Raw genomic sequence first — 18685 nt, forward strand, 5'->3', positions numbered from 1 at the left:
ATATTGCCATATTTGCTAGAATTGCCTAAGCTTTCATAAACACATTTGTAAACAGCAATAAGAGAATTTGGGCCCATTGTGAATTGTCTGAAAAGCAATTTGTTTGCATTCAAAGCCGCTTAAATAGGGGAAGAAAAAGCAACAACAAAAGTGAATGTTCAGCACTCATTATGACAAACACAACTGTTCAGACACACTTTCTCATTCATTTTCCCAAACCTATCAGGGTGCACAGTGCAGAAAACCCAACAGACCAAGAAGTGCAAATTTAACCACTCTGTGAAGCTTGCAGTAAGTTGGGAAAACCACCCTTGAGAGATCAACATTGAATTTCCTCCTCTCTGTCCCCTTGGCTATGGTGGTGATGGTGTGGGGCAGCAAAGGATGCTGGTGGATGTTTGTTCAGAGATATTTCTGTCTCACAGGGACTCAGAAATGTTCTGGCTGGTGGCCACGTAGTCACTGGCCCATCTCCCTTTCAATCACTGAAAGAATCTTTGTCAAAACTTTGGGTTTTTTTCCCTGGGGTAGGGCTGTCAGTGCTGAGTTAATGGGACTTGATGATCTTGGAGGTCTTTCCCAACCTTAATGATTCTAAAATGGGACCCAGCTCATTATCCCTGGGGTCCCAGAGAGGTGCTGATGCAGCTACAGTGGTCAGATGTCCTACATCTTCCCCACTGCTGACCCCTATGCACAGCATAGCCTATGGCTTCCCAAGCCCTTGCCAACAAGATTTTTAATTCCAGAGCCTCAATTAATTTATCTTATATCCATCTGGAGCATCCAGACCCCTCTTTGTAGACAATGACCACAATCAGATATAGCTGAACTAAAAAATCACTTAATTCCAGTGGTGAATTTTGAGATTAAATATTGAACACACACTTCTGAATTCCTTCACTGCACCTCTCCCCCCCTCATCAAAACTAGGAGTGCTCTAAATGTTAGAAGTTCAGCTGAAAGAGAATTCATTAGAAGGTCACCTGTGCAAAGACTGGCCTTTAAGTTCAGTGGAAAATCGTTACTGTACCATACACAGCATTTTCCGCTCAGTTTATGGAGGAAAGATGCACATGCCATGGCTGGGACATCAGCTGAGCATTAACTCTTAGGAACCACTGGGAAAAGAGAAGTTTGCAAAACTAAACAGGGCTGAGGTGCAGGGCTCAGAGAGACATCCTGAGGGAGGCTGCCCTTGCATTTTCTTTTTGATCACATCAGTCCCCATCTTCATTCCCCACTGCCTTTCACTGGACACTCAGCCTCTGAAATGTGTGATGGAAAAACACATGCTCCTCGAAAAAGAAAAACTTTGCTCCTTATTTCTGTCCAGTTTTCGCCAGCCCTGCCCTGTCCTAACTCCTGCTGATGGGAGATTTGCTCTACAGCTCCCAGCCTGGATGCCTGTGATAACTGACAGTGGTCAGTCCATGAATTCAAGAACATGGATTCCCAGGCTCCAGGCAAGAAGCTTGAAGCCTGTGGGAAAGCCAAGTACAGAACTCTTTCAGTCTGGCCTGGGAAATCATAAGGAAGAACCCAAAACAATCTTGTACATCTCCTCCTCCTGACACCTGGTGTTTTTCCAACTTGTTTACTGGTAGAGACGTTTACAAAAAGGTGGTGTCCTAAAGGACCAGTCCTATTCATTGTACCCAAACACTGTACAAAAGAAGAGTCTGTCTTTCAATAAACTTTGCTATAAGCCTTTACACGAGCTGAACCGTAATGATAGATGCCTCTGTCCCATCTGAGCTCGAGGTTGAGGCATGGGAGAGGATGTGAGTGACAGGGAAGGTGCAGCCACCTCTGCCCTGATGCCGTGTCCAGCCCCTGTTGGAGAGGAGCTGCTCTGCTGCCCGTGGGCCCCGTGGGCAGCCCGGCGTCACAGGCCATTAATCAGGGTCTCCACACTAAATAAAGCTGTCACTCAGCTAGGGAGGCTCCCAGCTCCACTAAATCCAGCCACTGACAACCCAGGACATGGAGAGCTGTCAGTTATCCGGGTTCTAAACACCAGCCAGTCCCCTCTCGGAGCAGGAGAGCTGGGCCATAAAGCTCCCTCCTAATTACACATTAGAGGGTTTATGAAGGGAGAAGCTGCTGAGAGTTAAGGGCCGGCTGAACGCCGCTGGTGTTCCTCCTACAGAGGACACGATTCAGACGTGGCTGTGTTTGTCAGAGGCAAAGAGCTGGATTATCATGCAAAGCAGAGGAAGGACAAGAATGGGAAGTGAAGGCTGACAAACTGTCAGCCCCGGTGTGTCGCTCGCCAGCAGAAGCGAAAAAGGCCCCATGGCAGATGCTGGGGATGCAGCTGCACCCTTCACTTTGAATTTACTGACTTCTGCTGGTTCGTGTCCATGTTTGACACTGCGCTCCCTCATTTGGTTAAAAATAAATAGAAAAGGAAGAAAACAGAAAAACACTACTCAAGACACCAGAAAGGAAACTAAAGTGAGAGCTGTCCTCAGGGCGTGGGAAGTGAAACCCAGCATTTATGGGGTAGACAATTCCCTCTCCAAGTAGACGAGTTCTTTCCCAAAATGTCTGTTGCCTTTATGGAACTCATCATCCTGAAAGCTGGAGAGGGACTTTTTACAAGGGCATGGAGTGACAGGACAAGGGGGAATGGCTTCAAACTGCCAGAGGGCAGGGATAGATGGAGTATCAGGGAGAAATTCCTCCCTGTGAGGGTGGGGAGGCCCTGATACAGGTTGCCCAGAGAAGTTGTGGCTGCCCCATCCCTGGAAACGTCCAAGGCCAGGTTGGATGGGGCTTGGATCCACCAGGTCTAATGGAAAGTGTCCCTGCCCATGGCAGGGGGATGGAACTGGCTGATCTTTAAGGTCCCTTCCAATTCAGACCATTCCATTTAGGTGCAATTCTCTTCCAGCTGCCTGACATCATCCCCTGCTTGGGAAAAGCACACAAAGTCCAAAATTGTGGTGGGGAGAGGAAGCAGAAAAGGAAATCTCCCTCAGCTTGTCCTGGGTCAAGGAGGCTCTTTCTGAGGTGACAGAAGCTAGAAAAATGTGTCGGTTTTGGAGGTGGTTTAGTGGTGGACATGGCAGTGTTTGGTTTATGGTTGGACTTGATGACCTTAAGGCCATCCAAACCAAGTGATTCTCTGAGGCAGATTGACCCAACACCTACAGGGCTGCTCTGCACAGGCCCACCCATGGGTGGAGGTCTCTTGAGGCAGCTGCACATCCAGGTGCACTCCTGGTGTGTGGATCTCCAGGGTGTTTCACAGACACCTCCCTTGTAGATGGGGGTCACTGCAAAGGAAGCTCTGGGTGAGACTGCTGGGGATGTACAGGCTATATGCACAGTGACAGGAACCTTTGGATGTGACCTGGAGCTGGGAAAAGAGGGGTGAAGCCAGCTTCTCCATTCCTCCCAGCAGCACTGAGAAGCTTCATGTTGCTGTGCCATTTGATTTGTCTTTTGCTCTGTATGTAAAAGCTAAGGGCACAATCTATTCCCCATTCCTCAGCCAGCCCAGCTGATGTCTGGGGAGCACTTACAGTGGCAAGACAGAGCCTGCTTAATTGCATTCCTTGTAATGCACAAGGAGCTAAACTGGAATCCATTTCTCCAAGGACAGAGAAGTTGAAGGAAAAGAAAAACTCTTCTGTTTCTTTAATGTCTTCCTCTAGCACAGATCACTCTGGAAAAAATATTGGTTTGCCTGCTTCATCCCTGTGTGTGAATGTACTCAAAATGCAGGGGAGGTAGTGAGCCTGGTCACCTTCCATAAAGCCAGCAGAGAAACAGGGAAATCAAATGAGCAGTCTCAGCTGCCTGCTGCCACCATTGCTAAACCCAGCAGGGCAGCAGAGCCCTGGGAGACACAGCAGGGCTCCAAAAAAATTCGAAGGGAAGTGACAAAAGGGAGTAGAGTTTGCCATTTCTGACAGAAAGCCATCCTCCTACTCTGATGGAAGAGTCTTGGCAGGGAGCTACAGCAGGGAAAATGAGATGATACAGCATTTAACGTTTGGGGTAATGAGGCCTATAATAGATGACACTTGAGATGTGAAACACTAAGGTAGTGGTATTGCATTTAAATATTGGCAACAAGCTAAAGCTTTTCATCTGTCTGCTCAACGCCCCTTTTTTGACCTCAGAAGGATAAATATCTTTCCCTTTTTTGATTTTATGTGAAGAAGTCACAAGTCAACTGCTCCTCTCTTGGAACAACTCCTCCTTGAAAACAAAGGTTGCTCCAATCCACACTCTACTACCTGTATAAATCAACATGCAAAAGCAAATTCTTAGAATGATATTAAAACAGAAGCTGCTCTGAATGACCAGCCCTGAGAGGAAGAATTAGTTCCCTGCCTTTGTTAAGCTCATAATTCAGATTTCAGACTCTTCTGTGCAGAGATGAGGAAGAATAGCAGCACAGAGAGGAAGCCAATGCTTGTGTGGAATAAGCAAATCTTCCAATTAGTCTGTCTCCTCTCCTGGATCACATTTCACGCTTCCTACAGCTGCAACCAGAACGAAGGATGAGAATCCAGCATACAAATGCCTAGTTCATTTGCTACAGCAGCATGAATAGGATTAAAATAATCTGAAGAGGAATTAAATGCCTCAACAGTCAGGTTGCAAGAGCGGGAGAATAAGACCTCTTGTGTGCGTCTCCAGGATCAGTGGAGTGGGGCCAGCAGAAGTGACCCAGGGTTAATGCAGCTCAGACCTGCCTTGGAGGGACTATTTTCTTCCTGCTCAAAAGGAGTGGGCCCCAAATCCTACATCCTTAGCCATGAGCTGTGAAATGTTTGTTCACATCCAACGGGGAGTCGAGTGGATGAGTTTCCAATCTCACCACCTGCACGAGCTGGATTTCCAAGCTTGCAGACAATCTGTGCATGGGCTGCAGGTTTCCCCCTAAAATACTCTGACTCACAAAAAAACCTGTCTGGGGGAAATGTAAGCTGGGAAGTGATTTTAAATGAACAGGTTTGGTTTAACTTGCTACCTAACAATGCTGTTCCGGTAAGAAAATATTTTCTACCTCTGAAGAAATAAGGACTGAACTCAAAAAGCTGATGTGGGTCAAGTAGAAGCACAGCAGTGTCATGCCTCTAATTAAAAGGAAATTTGATCACTCTGGGAAACCCCAGTGCTTTAAGAAGGTATGTATTTCCCTTGCTTTTATTTTGAAAACAATTGTCAAATTAAATGACAGAAATAAGAAAGAATTTTTAGGATCAGAGCAGTGCCTCACTACAGAGCAAATTCTATCAGATGCAGGTACAGAAATCTACATCTTCAGAGATGACCTCAATAATTTTCTTACTGGTCTGGTTAAATGTAATTAAAATCACTGGTTTTAAATGCAGCCTTACATTCAAGACACAAACAAGCAACAGGATCCTCTATATAATCACACAGATAAGCATTCATTTAATCAATATATAATCAAGCAGCGTGCAAGCACCTAGAAGTGAAAAAGAAAGAATCAGCAGCCAAGATGGTTATGTCAAGTATAAATCATGTCTAATTTCCTTCTGTGACAGAGTAGCAGACCTTGTCAATAGAGGAGAAAGAGCAGACATCATCTATCCTGACTTCAGCAAAGCTTTTGACTTGGTGACATTCAAACATGGCCCACGTGGAACAAGGAGCTGGTGGATGTATCACCAGCTGGAAAACTGTACCCAAAGAGTGGTTATCAACATTCCCTGTCAGAGGGGAGGGAGGTTATCAGGAGAGACTACACAGAGGCCTGGCAGCACTCACTGGCTTTCCTTAATGACTTAGTTCCCAGGATATCTGTGCTTTTTGAATTTGCAAGGGGTACCAAGCTGCGACTTGGCTGCGGCCCACACTGACTTCTAAAATTACCTTGTCCAAGTGGGGGAACATTCTGGAAAAAAGCAGAGAAGAGCTTCACTAATATGCAAATCCCAGAAGCAAAGGAGCTCTGGGAAAGCACCAAGAAAAACTGTGGTGATGGGGGATTCCTTCCCCTTGCCTCAATGCCCTCCCTGCAGAACAAATGGGGGAAGAAATGTATATGTGCTGCTGAAGCCCTGGCCCTATTATTAACATTAAAACAGTAATTAGCTGCTGTGCTCTGCTGCAGAAGGAGACAGATTTCTATCTGTGGTCCTCAAAATACAGCTCGCAAATACTTATTAGTCCTTGCTCAAGAAGGATGCTGTAAGCATTTAAATGAGTTTTAATTATTAACTATATTAGTTCATCTGTTGGATGATTTTCCAGTGATGTAGCACAGTGAAAGCCAGAGTAGTCAGGGTAATTTTCTGTGACTACTCCTAAAGAGGAGAAAATATGCTAAACCACATAATAAACCAGTAACATCTTAATGCTGGCTGGAAATATGCTCTCTCAGAAAATCCCATTACCTTACTGGAATGACAAACAACCTCTCCAGTTCAGCAGGGACTGAAGGAAGGGAACTGGTGACATCAAACTCCCTGTATTTCCCAGGGCTTACCTGAGGGTCGTGCCTCTATAATGTAGCCAGTTGTGGGTTTTTCTCCTGAATCTCCCTCAGTCCATTGCAGTGTCAGCCCAGAAGCAGATTTTGTCACCAGGATTTCCTGAGGGGAGCCAGGAGACCCTGAAGGAGGAAAAGAAAGCAGTAAATGAAGGTGGCATTAAACTGCAGCATGAATTGCTTCTGCTGAGAGAGGGGAACAATTATCTTGCAGTGTTGGTCAACAAATATGCACCATAAACCAGCTCTGTGGGCTACTGCCCTGATTTTTTCACTGGCTCCAGTACCAGCAGTTACATATTAATGAGGTTTACAGGTCATAGGATCATAGAATATCCTGAGTTGGAGGAAATCCACTAGGGTCATCAAAGTCCAACTCATGGCCCTACAGGGGATAGCCCCAAGAATAGGGTACCTGTGGTAATAAGGCAAGAGGAAAAAGGACTCTCATTTTACCCACTGCCACTGCTGTTTCTCATTTCAGAGGTGAAACCAGCCTGTGAGGTTCATGGAGAGATTCATGGGGACAGGCACTGCCCATTGGCTTGGAAAGATGCCATGGCCACATGAGAAAGGATTCCTGATCTACACTCAGTCTGTGGTGTGGTGGGAGAGTTAGACTGTGCAAGTGGGAAAAAAACCAAAAATCAGAGCTGTGGCCACTGCACTGATGCTCTGTGACTTACCTGACAGCTTGGTATCATTGGAAGGGATTTACCTTGTTGGATTATCTGTTTATCAAAGTCACTGACCAAAAAAGAAAACCAGTTCTTTGGGTACAGGCACTGAACCAAGCGAGGAATGCTGCCCTGCAGCTGCTCTTGACACAGCAGGAAATCCACAGATCTCTCCCTCTGCATAAGCCAATGTGTCAGGAGAGAACAATTGTAAATTCTGGTTTTGCATCCAGGAACCTCTGCTGGTTTCAGCAGCTACTCCAGTTCTGCCTTCCACTACAGAGCAGTACAGTCAGAATTATGCACTGTGCTGTCAGGCTGCAGCTCAGAAATCCCTGGCTGGCCTGTTTGCATTATGATTTATTTACAGTGTTTTGTTTATGCACATTAGACTTCCAGGTTTCAGGAACAATAAAGGAAACATGTTTTTCATGGCAGTTGTGAAAGGCACCGAATCACGTCCCATGACTCAGCTTCTCCTTGGAGCTGGAAATTCATATGAAGCCCTGAGTGCACCATTCCCTGCTGGTGCCCTGTGTTTGTAGAAGTTATCTGGGACTTATGATTTGCTTTTATAGTCCCCCTCACCTTCTGCTGGCCCAGCTGTGATGTTGGCTTGCAGTTCAGGTCCATAGGCAATGGTCCGGGCTTGCACTCGGAATAAATAAGTCACACCCTTGGTGAGATCCCGGACCTTCAGCCAGCGCTGCCAGTTCCCCTTAATGTCCACAGTCACCACCTTGCTCACCCCTGCAACAGCCACACAGATAAAAAAGTAAGAGAGAGTTTCAGTGCAAAAACAGAAATCAAGTGGAGCATATTGCATCTAGATGGTAAGTAAAATCATCTAACAGTTTGCTAAGAAAGTATTTCTTACAATTAGCAGGAGTTTAAGTAGTGATAATAGGCAATTTTCAGCACTGATAAGTATAATTAGAGTTTAAGCTTGATAAGTGGGTACTGACAAGGAAAAAACCTTACAGCACAACTGGGAAATTACCAAGAGACTACATGTAACTTCACTAATTATTCTGGGAAGAAAGGAGGAGGTAAATGAAGAGAAGTGCACATTCCAGATTGCTTCCCAAGCAAGCATTTCTCCATTCCTGCTTCCCCAGATAACCTGCAACATGGTCTGGAGGAGGAACAAGGGCCAGGTTTGTTCCATTCATCTCATCCTGCATATCCACCATCCCCATGTGGATTCAGAGTGAAGGATGTGCAGCTCACCAGGACCTTGGGGCTACAAATCTACAAAGAGGGAATGCAACCAAAGCACTGGGAGCTTAAATAAGGCTGGAGCTGGGACTTGTGTTTCACTCTTATCACTCTCTCAGAATTTTTCTTACAGGGATCAATTAAAATCAGAGTTGTTCCCTTCACCAAGGTTCATAGCCAGTTTCACCTTTAGGTTCTCAATGTTGCATAAAGGACCGAGGGGCAATGAGTGGTTTGAAAACAAAAAATTCTAGAAGTTAGTCAATGGAAAGAATTTTATTTAGAAAAGATTATACAGAATAAAAAGTACAAATTTAGAGAGTCTTTCTGGTGTTTTTTTTTTTTCTCTGTATATGTACATGACACATTTCAAACCAAGAAGGGAGGAAGTAGGAGGTTTTTCCCACTAGAAACAGCTGCTTGGTAGTTTATCTTTCCAAAAAACGCAGAAGGAAGATGCTTTCAATCCAGATGCTTATTTTATGCAAATCAAGATGATGCTTTCAGGTTTAATCACTTAAATAAAGAGTAATGTCCAAGCAATTTCTGCTCAAAGTTTTCTTCCAGATACAATTTATAACTCAGGGAATCTTTCCTTGGCTAACGAGGATGCAGTAAAAGTGCTCCCTCCTTCCAGAGGTGAACTATTTCATTTCTCTGAGACAAATCAGGAGGTATTTGTCATTTTCAAGTTATGTTCCAAAAAGAAAAAAATAAACTCAAAACTGTTGAAAAAGGCTCTGGGGCAATTTTGTTGTCTATTATTGTGTAAAACATAACAGTGTAAAGCTTAAACAATAAAAGGTCAAGCAGGGATAAGACTGTGCTAAAGAACACTGGTTTCTTTAGCTGCTGGAAAGCTTGGAAAAATGGGCAGGTAAGTGGTGGCTGGTGACTGGGAAGGCAGAAGGTGTCAGCCAAAAATCAAAGGATGGGTGGAAAGTCAAAATATAAATGAGGAAAGCTCCAAAAAAGGGTCTAGTCCATCCAGGTTGGTGCACTGCAGTGCTGACATAGAGGAATGTGGGTTTTAGCCCCACTTAAGAGCTGGACTTGATGATCCATGTGGGTTCCTCCCAGCTTGGAATATCTGTGAAAATGATGGCACCAAGGAAGGGATTCTTTTTCATGGCAGGGGAATAAATATTTTTGCTGAAAGAAAAATGTTGGCACAAGAGAAAATAGTGAGTAAAGACTGGAAAATAAATTTAGGCAAAATATTTTGCATCTGAGAAAGAGCCCTCCATAACCTTCCTGCTGACATCAGAAATCTTCCAGAGGGGAAGGAGAGACAAGCTGGAGTCAGGGGCAGCACAGGCAAAGGTGGGGAAGAGAAGAAAAGACAACAAAGGTTCTGAAGCATGTTAAGTCAAATATATGCAGAAAAAACATGATCTGACATTTCCATATTTTCAGGGGGGAAAAGTGTATTCTTGAACGTTGTGTAGGAATGAAGAAAAGGGAGGAAATGCCCAACCAGCCTGAACCTGCTGCATACCCTGTGCACATTTCTTGGTCAGAATTAGAAATGCTTCCTGTATTAGCTCTGTGCTCAGACCTGCCAGCTGACAGTGCTTTTATCCTGGTGTTTTCAATACTGGGTTTAACTTTCTCTGTGCATGAGACGTAGATATTCAGACAATATAGATCATTATTCTTTACAGGAGAAGCAAATACAAGTGATTGATATCCTTATTTCTTTGGAAAAGAGTTTAAAATGGATTGGCAATGGCTGAAATTACTCTCCCTGCTGTCACACTGCCAAAGCTGGACATCCTATTCAACTATTGGCAATCTACCAGGAATATAAAAATATTAATAAGGCCATCCACAAACCATGTCATCTTTTTTAATTCACCTTTGGAATGAATTTGTTTTTAGAGAAACTGCCAAATCTTTCTCTGTTGCTGTTCTGGCAAATTAATGCAACGTTTGTGGCCAGCACATTGTTGTGGTTTAACTGAACTCTAGTGCTGGGTGAAAAATGCTGCCTGAAAACTCCGTGTGAAGAGACACAACCACGTCCCTGCCCTGTTATCCTCCCTGTCACAGCAGAGGTGCTGCCAGTGATGACCAGCACATTTGATGCCTGGGCAATCTCTGTGATAACAGAAGTGACACATGATGTGATAAGCAACACGAATGTGCCTGACAGCTATTCTGGGATAGAGCCGACTCAGCAGTTTCAAAGGCGACGCGTGGAGACAATCAGGTACTCCCAGGCTGAGCTTCCTCTTTGCCCAGACCAGGTAATGATGGCTGTAAAATGACTTCAAATCACACAGACTATGGTTTGTGCAAGAAAATGAGAGGAGACAAGACAAAAGCTATATTCCACAATGTTATGGCTCGCTGAAGCGTTTTGGCAAAAGTGGAATTGTTTTATTTACCCTTTGCCACCTGGCTTCTCTCAGAAAACGGCAGAGAGCAAGTAGGAAATTGGGCAGAGATGAAAGGTCCTACAGTACTATTGTGTCATTTCCCCATGAATATGTATGATCAGAGGTCTTTCTTACCCTGGACAGGAGCCAGAGGCTCGTAGACGACTCGATAACCCTGCAGGACTCCATTTGCTGCTGTTGGCTCGCCCCAAGACACGTTGAGGGTCGTGCAGGTGATTTCAGAGAAGGCCAGGAAGCTGGGAGCACTGGGTGCTGAAAGGATTGCACACAGATTGAATTGCAGCAGCAGCAGGCAATCTGATATATATTATAAAACATTGCTTTATTTGCCCAGCCTAAATCTAAAGGAAACAAGCTGAGAAGGGATTTGTCAGTTGTATCCAAATGTGTGGCTGTAATCAGTCAGAAATGCAGCCTGTCCTAGAAATACAGCCAGTCAGCTGTAAAACTGAACCTCATCAGCAAACAAGGAGACAGGGCACAGGAGGGAAGAGCCCTCAGAAAGGTGCTGTGGGAGCCACCTCCTCTTCACAGCCACCACCAAGGGCATTGCCTGCACCCTGTGCCAGAGCACTCCCAGCACATCCAGCACAGGGACTGCTCAGCCTGACTGGGAGGCTGCTGATCCAGCTTAAAAAAAAATAAATAGGGAGGAATTCTAAAAGGCATGCTAATTGTCTCACAGGACCATCAGCGCAACTTCCAGGCACTAGAGATGAGTTGCTCCTGATTTCAGGTGTGGCAGCAGAAACCAGAACCAGAGCCACAAACTGTTTCCTTCTGGACCAGCTTAGTTTAGGGACTGGCTCTTCTGCCTCTCCGTCCTCATTCCAGCTGTATCACACCCTTTCCTCACACTCCACTTATTTGACGCTTTTTATTTTCTGCTTTCAAGACCAAGTGCAAATCCAAACAGCACAGCCCTCCTGCATGCCCCCTTTCCCCTGCCCGGGTGGGCAGGACAAAGTCCCGTACCCGCCTGGTGTGTCCTGCCCGGGGCAGGGCTGCTGCGGGGGCCATCCCCGGCTGCGTTGAAGGCAGAGATGCAGACCAGGTACCGCGTGTGGCTCGTCAGGTTCTTGAGCCGCACGCTCGTCTCCGGCAGGAAAAGGACCTTCACCTTCTCTGTGTCATTTAGAGTGTCGCTTTCCCAGTAGTAAATCTGTTGGGACAGCGAGACAGAATCCCAGCATTGTTAGGGTTGGAAAAACGCTCTAAAATCCTGAATCCAACCATCAACCTCCAGGTTTGCCACTAAACCAAGTTCCCAAGTCCCACATCCACTCGCCTTTGGAACGCTTCAAGGCTTGGTGACTCTACCACCTCCCTGGGCAGCCTGCTCCCATGCCTGACCACGCTTTCTGGGAAGAAATTTTTCCTAATATCTAATCAAAACCTCCCCTGGCACAACTGGAGGGCATTCCTTCTCATCCTGTCATGTGTTTCAGTATATCCTACACCTAGACATTTGGCCACTGCATCTACAAAACAACCAGAAGGACAGTGTAATCTTGCCCTGGACTTTCCTGTTAGTTGGGATACTCAGGTTTTTCAGCACACGTCAAATCTTTTCCTTAGCAAATTCCCCTGAGTCCAATGACCATGTAGCTGAGTACATCACTCAAAAACATTTGAAGAATATGGCTTATTGACAGCAGGTATGAGCTGCCAGGGTTCATTGAGGAGAGGTCACACTGCCTGTAATGCAAGCTGCCTGTCAGCACTGGCATCCTGCTACACTCTGATGGTCAGTAACTCCCCTCTGCACACACACAGCAGTCACACCACTGGTGTTCACTGCACAGCCAGGAAAATGTCCTCCTGAAGAGGGTAACAAAGATTCTCCCTAAAGTTCCTTGAGGTGCTTTTCCCCTTTCTTCCATTACATAATTTTTATCCTGATGCCATAAAATTGGGCTTCAGAGAAGTTGTTTCCAAGTGGAAAATTGGTGCCAGCCCTACTTATTGGACAGGCCTGGCAGTGAGAGCATTACAACAGGCCAAAGCAAGCCAGAGAGCTGAGAGAACAAGCCAAGGCAAGACTCCACCTTGGCTGTCCAAAGCCAAGCTGCTGAAGCCATCTATATACGTACAAAAGGGAAAGGACAGGGATTGATATATAAGGATGCTTGTTACTGCCAAGAAGGGATGCCAGATTATTCACACTGGCTTGGCTTTCCTTCACTTATGGATCTAAATTCATGGAGAGAGGCAGAGCCAGACACTGAACCTAAGCCAAGCTCTAGTGTTTGTAGACTTGCCCATTCCCACTCTCTGAGGGTCCATTCTCATGCTGGAGATGCTGAGCAGCGTGTGTCTGCAACGTGCTCATCTCCTGCAAACCAAACACAATTCATACTCTGATTTAATTTTGTTAAAGTTAAGGAAATGAAGCAATGCTTCCAAAATCTGACCCGGCTCAGGCTTCCAGCTGAGAGAAAGTTCTGCTCTTCCTAAAGCCTTGTAGCATTTGATGGAGGGAAAGCTCAGTTAATTTTCTTCAATACATTTCTTGCCCCCAGCTCTCGTGTATCTGTGTTGCTTTTTGGAGCAGATATGTTGCCTGCATAAGTGGAGCTGCCTCCTTATCTGCATTCCCTGTTTCCCCATGCTCTCCTCCATAAATAACGACACACTCTCCCTTTCCTCTCCTCCCCCCCTCCCAACCTCATTCTCTTTCTTTCGGTTTTGGGATTTGCTGCTGTTCCCTGCTGCAGCCTGAGCACTGTTCTAATTTGCCTTATGCGGCAAGGGCGACTGCACTTTGTAGAGCTCTCTCACAAGTAAACAGCAATGCCAAGTAAGATAAATGGAAACAGTAGAAAGCCGAGGATTGCCTTGTAGCCTTGGATGTTCCCGTTCTGGCTGTCTGCAGGAGGGGGGTCCCAGGTGAGCTCCAGCTGGCTCGCGGAAAGGGAGTGGACTTGGATGTTCTGTGGGGCCAGCGCCGGTGCTAGGGAGGAAGAAGGACAGAAGAATTAACAGTGACAGGCAGAATTAGCTCATATCCAGGTTTTTCATTTGCAGAAAGACCCAGGGCAGACTCTGTTTATGCCACAAGTCAGCAATGAGCCAGCCCCGGGGTTTCTGCGTCATCGGGATGTCTCGGCACAAGACGAGAGAGGAGCAGCTGAGCCTCAGGACGTGGTTGTGCTCTGCTCCATGCAGGCTGGCTTGGACACTGGATCAACTCAATCCCGCCAGCAGCTTTGGAAAAGAAAGGAAAATTTTGCCTTGGTTCCCTTGTGGTTTGGACTCACCTTTGGCAGTGGCCGGTGCTCCTGATCGACTGTTCCTGGTAAGCAAGGCAGCCCCTGCCACCATCAGCCCAAATGCCGCTCAGCAGCAAGACTTTGGACCAAAATACTGCCCAAAATTACCTCCAAACCCAGTCAGCTGCTAATCAATTCACCAATATTTTATGTATGACAGAACAACTTTTTGTTAGCTCCACTTTGATTTCACCTCCACATGCACACACTGGCTCTCTTTGGCTCCTGATGGCATTTCTTCTTTGCATTGTGCTGTGCTAGAAAACCAATCTTTAAGTGCACCTGGGTCACTCCATCCCTTCCTTTTGTCAGGATCCAACTTGGTGCAGGTGGATTTTCCTCCCCAGTGGCTACTGAGGACACTCTGTTCTCCTGACCTGCTGTCTGAGCCTCCGGCAGGTTTTAACAAAGCAGCTCCTGTTCTGCTCACAGAAAAGGTGCCCAAGTGTGTCCTGGTTGAACTGCAGAAGTGGGGAGAGAAAAGCAAGGCAAAGGCTACACTTCCCCTTTCTCTGTGTTCATGGTGCTATAGCCTTCTGCTAGACCCTCTGAGAAAGTTGTCTCTTTTCTCTCTGCCCCTTTCTGGGCCAGAAATAGAAGTGATAAAATATTCACCGCTTGCACTGGATAGCCCCGGTTAGCTGCTCCTCTGGAGATTTCTTTCTTAAGAGAGAATGACCTTCATAAGTCACACTTTTCTACCAATACTCCCTCCCCCCAGAGTTATAAAATAAAAAAGTAATTAACACCCACTCAGCCTGACACCAACTATTTATTTTGTTCTAACTGTGTGGTTTCCATATTATCACTGCCCACCCTGCCGTTAATGGAAATGTTAATAACCAGCGCCAGGTTGTTGTGACAGATGCTTGGGCTCATTATCAGAAATTCTTATTTACCGCTCCATTAAACGACAGAATCGCACAAAAAAACAATTCAATCAAAACTAACTGGAGGAATTTTAACAGCCACATTAATAATCCAAAACATAAATAAAGTTAATGTCTTTTGCATGTTTGCCATCGGCAACTCTATTGCAAAATTATTGCTATACAATTAAAATGTGAAAGGTAAAATTGAAAATAGCCTTTATCCCAGGGCTCGGTTAAAACTATTTGTTTATTGTGGTTTTTTTGTTTCCTTTTTGGCTGGATGGTGAATACATGAGGTGACAGTCACCATCAGTAAACCCCAGTTTGGTCACAAGGGTGCACTTGTCTAATTATTGCCCTGCCTTCTGTGCTTGTCGCTTGGCTGGATGCCCTTAGTGCAACGGAGAGCTGTTATGGACCAAAAACCTCAAGATTTAGAGAATTTCACAGCACAAACCATAGCGTGAGGCCAAACTGATCACAGAGAGCAAAGCTGAAAACACATCCCAGAGATCTGCCAGGATGACATGCTCAGAGAAACAGAAAAATGTACAATCACAGAGGAAATGGGGTTGCTTTAGCAGTGTGTTTCCTTTCTAAGGAGTGACACCACTGTCTGTCCTGAGCTGACAGCTTCACAGTGCTCTCAACACCCAGGTCTGAAGCAGCATCTACAAGAGGATTTTTCTTTGGATGCCATGTGCCAGCCTGGAACAAATAGTGCATCTGAGATGCAACCATCAGAGGAGACAAGGTGTACAACCCACTGCCAGAAAAACACTGCTTTTCCTCAACCCCTTCATGCAGCACATCTAAGAAACACTGGTTAAAACCTGCCAGTGATAACTCTGCACCAACACACTTGCTACTGGAGCTGCACTTTTGCTGGCACGGTGAAAATTTGATGGCAGGAATGAAAAGAAATGTATGGAAAAAGACATTTCTCTTCACTACCCCAGAGCCTCCATGAGATGCAAATTGTTTGGTTTTGTGCCCTGTGAGTCTATCCCTCAGTTCAACTTTCAAAGGCTGATGTGTCCCTCCTCCTCTAAGCACAGATGTCTTGTTGACAGCGAGGGACAGCAGAGTGCTGCTGATGCTTGATGTGGCTCTGTGCTGACAGCATGTTCCATTAAGGGTGAAGTGAAACACTTCAAAAAGAAGGAAACACATCCCTGAAGACCCCACCTGTTTGCAACCCCAGACCATTCCCAGAAAGGTATGTATAGCCTGTGCCAATAAAAGCAAGTGCATTTTAAAGGTGAATTCAAAAGGCTTTTTACCTTCTAGGAATGCACTTCAAGATTACTGAGCTCGGAATTTTTCATGGCCGTTGAAATCTCAAATACATAAAAAGCAAGGTTAGAGCTGCATACACTGCTTTAGGTGTTAGTGACATTATCAACCATAGCAGGAGTGACACAGACCCCCGAGGGTCCAAACACAGCTCTTGGCAGGTGGAAAACATTTCACTTTCCCTGAAAAAAACATCTGTGTACTCATGAAGTTGAATTCTGCGCACGTATCCTGCCTTGGAATCTCATGCAGATATTTGTAAACATTTCTTTTCGTATCTGATTTCAATTTACCTTTGAGATTGTCTCCTTGAAACTCACTCTCAGCCAAAACCTAAGGAGAAAGACTGAGCAGGTTGTGTAGTAATTAGCAACAAATAGTAACAAATATGGGCTGGGCTGCTGTTGGCAGGATCACGTAAAGTCAACAAATCTATCTCGAAACGTGGTGAGAGTGTCAAAATGAGCCCATAAATAAAGTTACACATCTAAATCCACATTTAAACATATCACTGCCCTCGTTTCCCAGCTGCACTGAGCAGCCTCTGCTCTCACTGAAGGCAATTTGAGCTTGCAAATGCTTCTAACCTTTAAAGAGAAGGTGCATTAAATCCCCGGTGGCCTCCCTGCTCCAGAGCTCTGTGCTCTGCAGGAGGATCACCTCAGCTCTTCTCACTTGGGATATTTGTTCTCTGGGCTGTGTGGCACCCAGAGCTTTCCATCAATGTGGAACTACTCTTCCTTTTCCCAGTGACAGTTGCCACGATGCTCTGTGGCACAGGTAGGCTACAAATCCTTGTGATTAATTGGGCAAACTTGATAACTGGTTCTGTGAAGCATTCCTCACTGCTCTTATACCTGCTCCAGTTTCTGGGGAGCAGAGCATTTCTCCTCTACTGGTTTTCTAATGGTTGCTGCAGTGGCAGTGTTACTGCCAGGACATTCACAGACAAGTTCGGGACAAGATTTCCTGGTGCTTACACGCCATTTAAATAAACATGCAGGCCAAAAATGAGGAGGAAAATGCAGTGAAAGAGACTGAGGGATTTTCTGTGCATCAGCTTGATCCGAAACAATCCCAAGCAAATTTCTGTTTTGTAAAGACCTCTGATCCTTTTCTATCTAGCAAGTGTTTCCCCCCAGTTCTTCAAAGCATGACTTGGAGAACATGCCTGCCTTTATTCCCTAGTAATCAATATGTTTGCATTTTGGTGTTAGCACCTAGAGGCCAGAATCTCATTGCACAATGTACTGCATAAAACCAGAACAAAGACACAGCTGCAGGCCCCAAAATCCTCTAATCTGTCTCCACATTACAATGGAGGGGTGGCTGCAGCATGTTCTCAGTTTCAGCTGTAACTTTACCTACCTAGTGATTAACAAGAAGGGAGAAGGCACAGCAATATTCAGTTCAGTGTGTGCTGATGGTGAAATCTTGCACACCAGAGCCTCCAAAGTTTACACATTGATTCCTGGCACACACAGTCATAGAAAATAGGGCTGAAAGGGTTTGGAGAGGACTCAGACATCATCCTCCTGGGCCACACTGGGATCAGATGTTCATGTAATCTCAATCACTGAGTTCTTTCCAGATTGTGCTGTCATTCCCACACAAACTCTGCCAATGCCTCTCTACTTTAACAGCTCTTAAAATAGGGCTTTGTGTAATACCCTAACTTTTAAAACAAAAATAAACTAAATAGGCATATCTATAATATAACAACTCACAAAATAACACTTGCATTCTTTTGGATGCCTAACCTAAACCATCCTTGCTGTATTGAAGTTATATCCCTGCAGTGACATGGAGGTTGCTTCTTCTTCAGCTGCAGCCACTGCCTCCAAGTCACAGCGTAGATAAGCAATAGTTTAGTGGATTCTAAAGCCAAACACAACACAACAAACAGAAGGTCACCAGATAAAGCAGTGAGACTGATCTGCAGAACAGGCAAACTGGAACACGAGGGGTTTTCCTGCAGTACAGGCTTAGAGAAATGTAAAGATGGTACCTCCCAGGAATGACCAAAAAGGTGGATCTGCAGATGTCTGCAGGAATGAAAAGTGGCATGAGAGAAAAATGTTCAGTGTTTATTGGGAATTTTCTTACAGAGTTTGGGAAGGAGCAGCGGGAGGATTCGAGCTTCCCCACGCAGCCAAGCCTGGGTGCCATCAGGAATGCTGCGTGAGTGATGCTGATTAGCTCAATAACAATTAGTCAATTGTGCTTCAAAACCAGCTACTGCGAAACTGCTTTCCACAGTGACAGAGCAGCTCAAGCTATATTTAGAATGTAAAACACACTTCCCACTTATTTCTGGCTGTTTTAGGCAGGGCTTCATCTTGTGATGGAAGTCGGTGCTTTTTCCAAGGGCTGTCCTTTCTGTGGTTACTCAGATGTGTTTCAGAGGCACTAAGAGAGGCAGAGCCACATTCCAGGGATGTGGGTCTTAACCCCTCCAACACACTCC

The 18685-nt window shown here is 45.4% G+C and overlaps 1 protein-coding gene across 1 annotated transcript in view; it reads right to left on the reverse strand.

Annotated features, from left to right (window-relative positions):
• SDK1 (sidekick cell adhesion molecule 1) overlaps positions 1–18685 on the reverse strand; it is a 393752-nt gene that overhangs the window by 20211 nt on the left and 354856 nt on the right. Inside the window, exons 37-41 of the mRNA XM_083872526.1 lie at positions 13616–13731; positions 11754–11940; positions 10893–11030; positions 7747–7908; positions 6479–6604 (exon numbers count right to left, since the gene is read on the reverse strand). Of these exons, the coding sequence (XP_083728652.1) occupies positions 6479–6604; positions 7747–7908; positions 10893–11030; positions 11754–11940; positions 13616–13731 (729 nt within the window). The remainder of the gene's footprint in view (positions 1–6478; positions 6605–7746; positions 7909–10892; positions 11031–11753; positions 11941–13615; positions 13732–18685) is intronic.

Source organism: Zosterops lateralis (assembly GCF_965231275.1).
Source record: "Zosterops lateralis genome assembly, chromosome: 15".
Taxonomy (NCBI): Eukaryota; Metazoa; Chordata; class Aves; order Passeriformes; family Zosteropidae; genus Zosterops; species Zosterops lateralis.